The 2,317-nt window shown below is 31.9% G+C and overlaps 1 protein-coding gene across 1 annotated transcript; it reads left to right on the top strand.

Annotated features, from left to right (window-relative positions):
* The first annotated feature begins 745 nt into the window (after nt 1–745).
* On the top strand, nt 746–1,462 carry LOC111907185 (late embryogenesis abundant protein At3g53040). Its single transcript, XM_023902984.3, has one exon. It carries the CDS (start codon nt 844–846, stop codon nt 1,363–1,365), a length of 522 nt encoding a protein of 173 aa, XP_023758752.1. The 5' UTR covers nt 746–843; the 3' UTR covers nt 1,366–1,462.
* Nucleotides 1,463–2,317: the final 855 nt, after the last annotated feature.

Below are 2,317 nucleotides of genomic sequence, written 5' to 3'. Positions count from 1 at the left end.
ATACAGGTGAGTTATAAACGTGTTATATCAGCTCCTTGGATCGGATCTTCAGATTGCTCATGGGCTGATGTATTGGGCTGCTGTTAATGTTGTTTAATGGGCTGAGACTGTATATCCTTAATAAATATAATCTTGGCCGTTCGATTATTTTTGGATCGGACGTAGTGATCTGCCATGATTCTTAAGGATCAATTGTTTTTTAGTTAATAAAATCTTAAAATAAATATTAAAAATATAAAAGTTAAAAGATGTAATAGTCATTCCAAATGTAGCATATATAAAATCCACCAAAAAATGATAAAAATTGATTTTTTTTTTTTTTTAGACTTTAACCATTTATTTTTACAAACCGCATTGGGCAAATTTGCTACCATAACTATTTATCTATTGATAAAAAAAAAACAAGAGGGCCCAATAAAGATTTTCCCACGTATTCATGTAATACATGTCGACTGAAAAGTTATCTTATGTATTGATCTAAAACATGAATAATAATTATTAAAATAAAATAAGGAAGGACCCAAATGAAAAGTTATCTCATGAAAGTTTAAATTATCATTCATTATCGACGTAATTGTTGTCGACAACAAAGATATTGAACTACGTGTCCAATTCCAGGCTTCATATCTTCCGTCGACATACACATACACCCTCTCACACATGCCATGAACACCGCCAACCACTAACGTCTCACCTTTAGAAAATCAAGGATTTTCATCTATTAACCACCCTATATAATATTTCCTTCTCTTCCATTCACAACTCACAGATTCTATCTTCCAATCGAGTTCCTTTTGATATTCATTCGAAGTGTAGAGTGCAATACATTGATCTTCACATACAATGGCTTCACCACAGGATGACAAGAACCCTGGAGTCATGGGAAACATATTTAAAGCGGTTACTGACACTTTCGGCGGTGCCAAAGACGCTGTTACCGGAAAAAGTCAGGAAACCACCGAGAAGGCGCCGGTGGAGTCCATCGCTGAAAAAGCAAAAGAAGCCAAGGATACAACAACGTTGAAAGCTGGAGAGTTCAAGGACTACACTACACAGGTTGCAAGAGAAACCGCTGACGTTGCTAACCACAAAGCGAAGGAAGCCCAGGACTTGGCTGCTGAGAAAACAAAAGAAAGCAGTGATGCAACTGCTCAGAAGGCCACAGAAACAAAAGATTTTATTGCTGAGAAGGCCGTTGCTTCAAAAGATTTTACGACTGAGAAGGCAAAAGAAGGGCAAAATTCCGCTGTTGAAACTGCAGTGGCTGCAAAGGATTTCACTGTCGAGAAGGCCATCGCAGCAAAAGATTTTGCGACTGAGAAGGCAAAAGAAGCGCATGATGCAACAATTGGCAAGAGCGAGTAAAAAGATTGAAGTGATTTTATAAATAAATATGTATTTGTGCTTATCATATGTATTTTTACATACTATTTGATGTATTGAATTTATGCATTTAAAACCATTTTATGTAATGAATGCGCTTTGTATTGAAAAACGTATTTTTAATTACCTAAAGTTAAATGTGAAAATATGTTTTAGATGTAAAAATTATATTTATTTAAAAAAAAAAAACGTTATTTATATGTTGATTCTTTTTTATGTATTTACACATATTTAGGGACAAATACAATAAACAACCATTATTAATCACGAAACTAATTAACCAATCTAAAAACCTTGAAATTTAAATAGATCAACCGTAAAATGAAGAGTGATACACTTTTATAATGAACACTTTTATCATGATTATAAAAAAACTTATTTTATTTTTTTCGTTAACTTTTTTTAAGGCTTTTTTTTTATCGAAAATAAAAAACAAAAATACCATTGTTTATGATTTTATTCCTCTATAGAGATTCATATTAATATAGAAAAATTAGATTTTGTTTTTCCTAAAAAACAAACTTCATTTCTTTGTTTTTGAAAAGTTAACTTCTATTTTTTATCGTAATAATTTAACAAATATATCAAAATTCATATTTTTTGATATTCTTTAAACATAGATTCATATTAACTAGTTGTGTACTCGCGTAAAGCAGTGGTAGTGAATAGTCTCTTCCAACAATTAGTTACAATAAGAAACATGTTATCTTTCAATAAACACAAAGCACATGCATATTGTTATTAGTCAGTTTATGACAACCAAATGAAGACAAATAAGGGGCAATTTGGTCCAACAAATTGTTAAACATGCAATTAACTTTCGGTAATCATAATTCCTCATCGCCCGCTAGCTTGTATTGTATTATGTAATCTATTTTAGAGAATTTGCATTGCTTTGGTGATTACAAACAGAATGACCACAACCATGCCACTA

This window comes from Lactuca sativa, chromosome 2 (assembly GCF_002870075.4).
Source record: "Lactuca sativa cultivar Salinas chromosome 2, Lsat_Salinas_v11, whole genome shotgun sequence".
In the NCBI taxonomy this organism is placed as follows: Eukaryota; Viridiplantae; Streptophyta; class Magnoliopsida; order Asterales; family Asteraceae; genus Lactuca; species Lactuca sativa.
The sequence above is the reverse complement of the archived record's forward strand: the minus strand, read 5'-3'. Positions and strand labels throughout refer to the sequence as shown.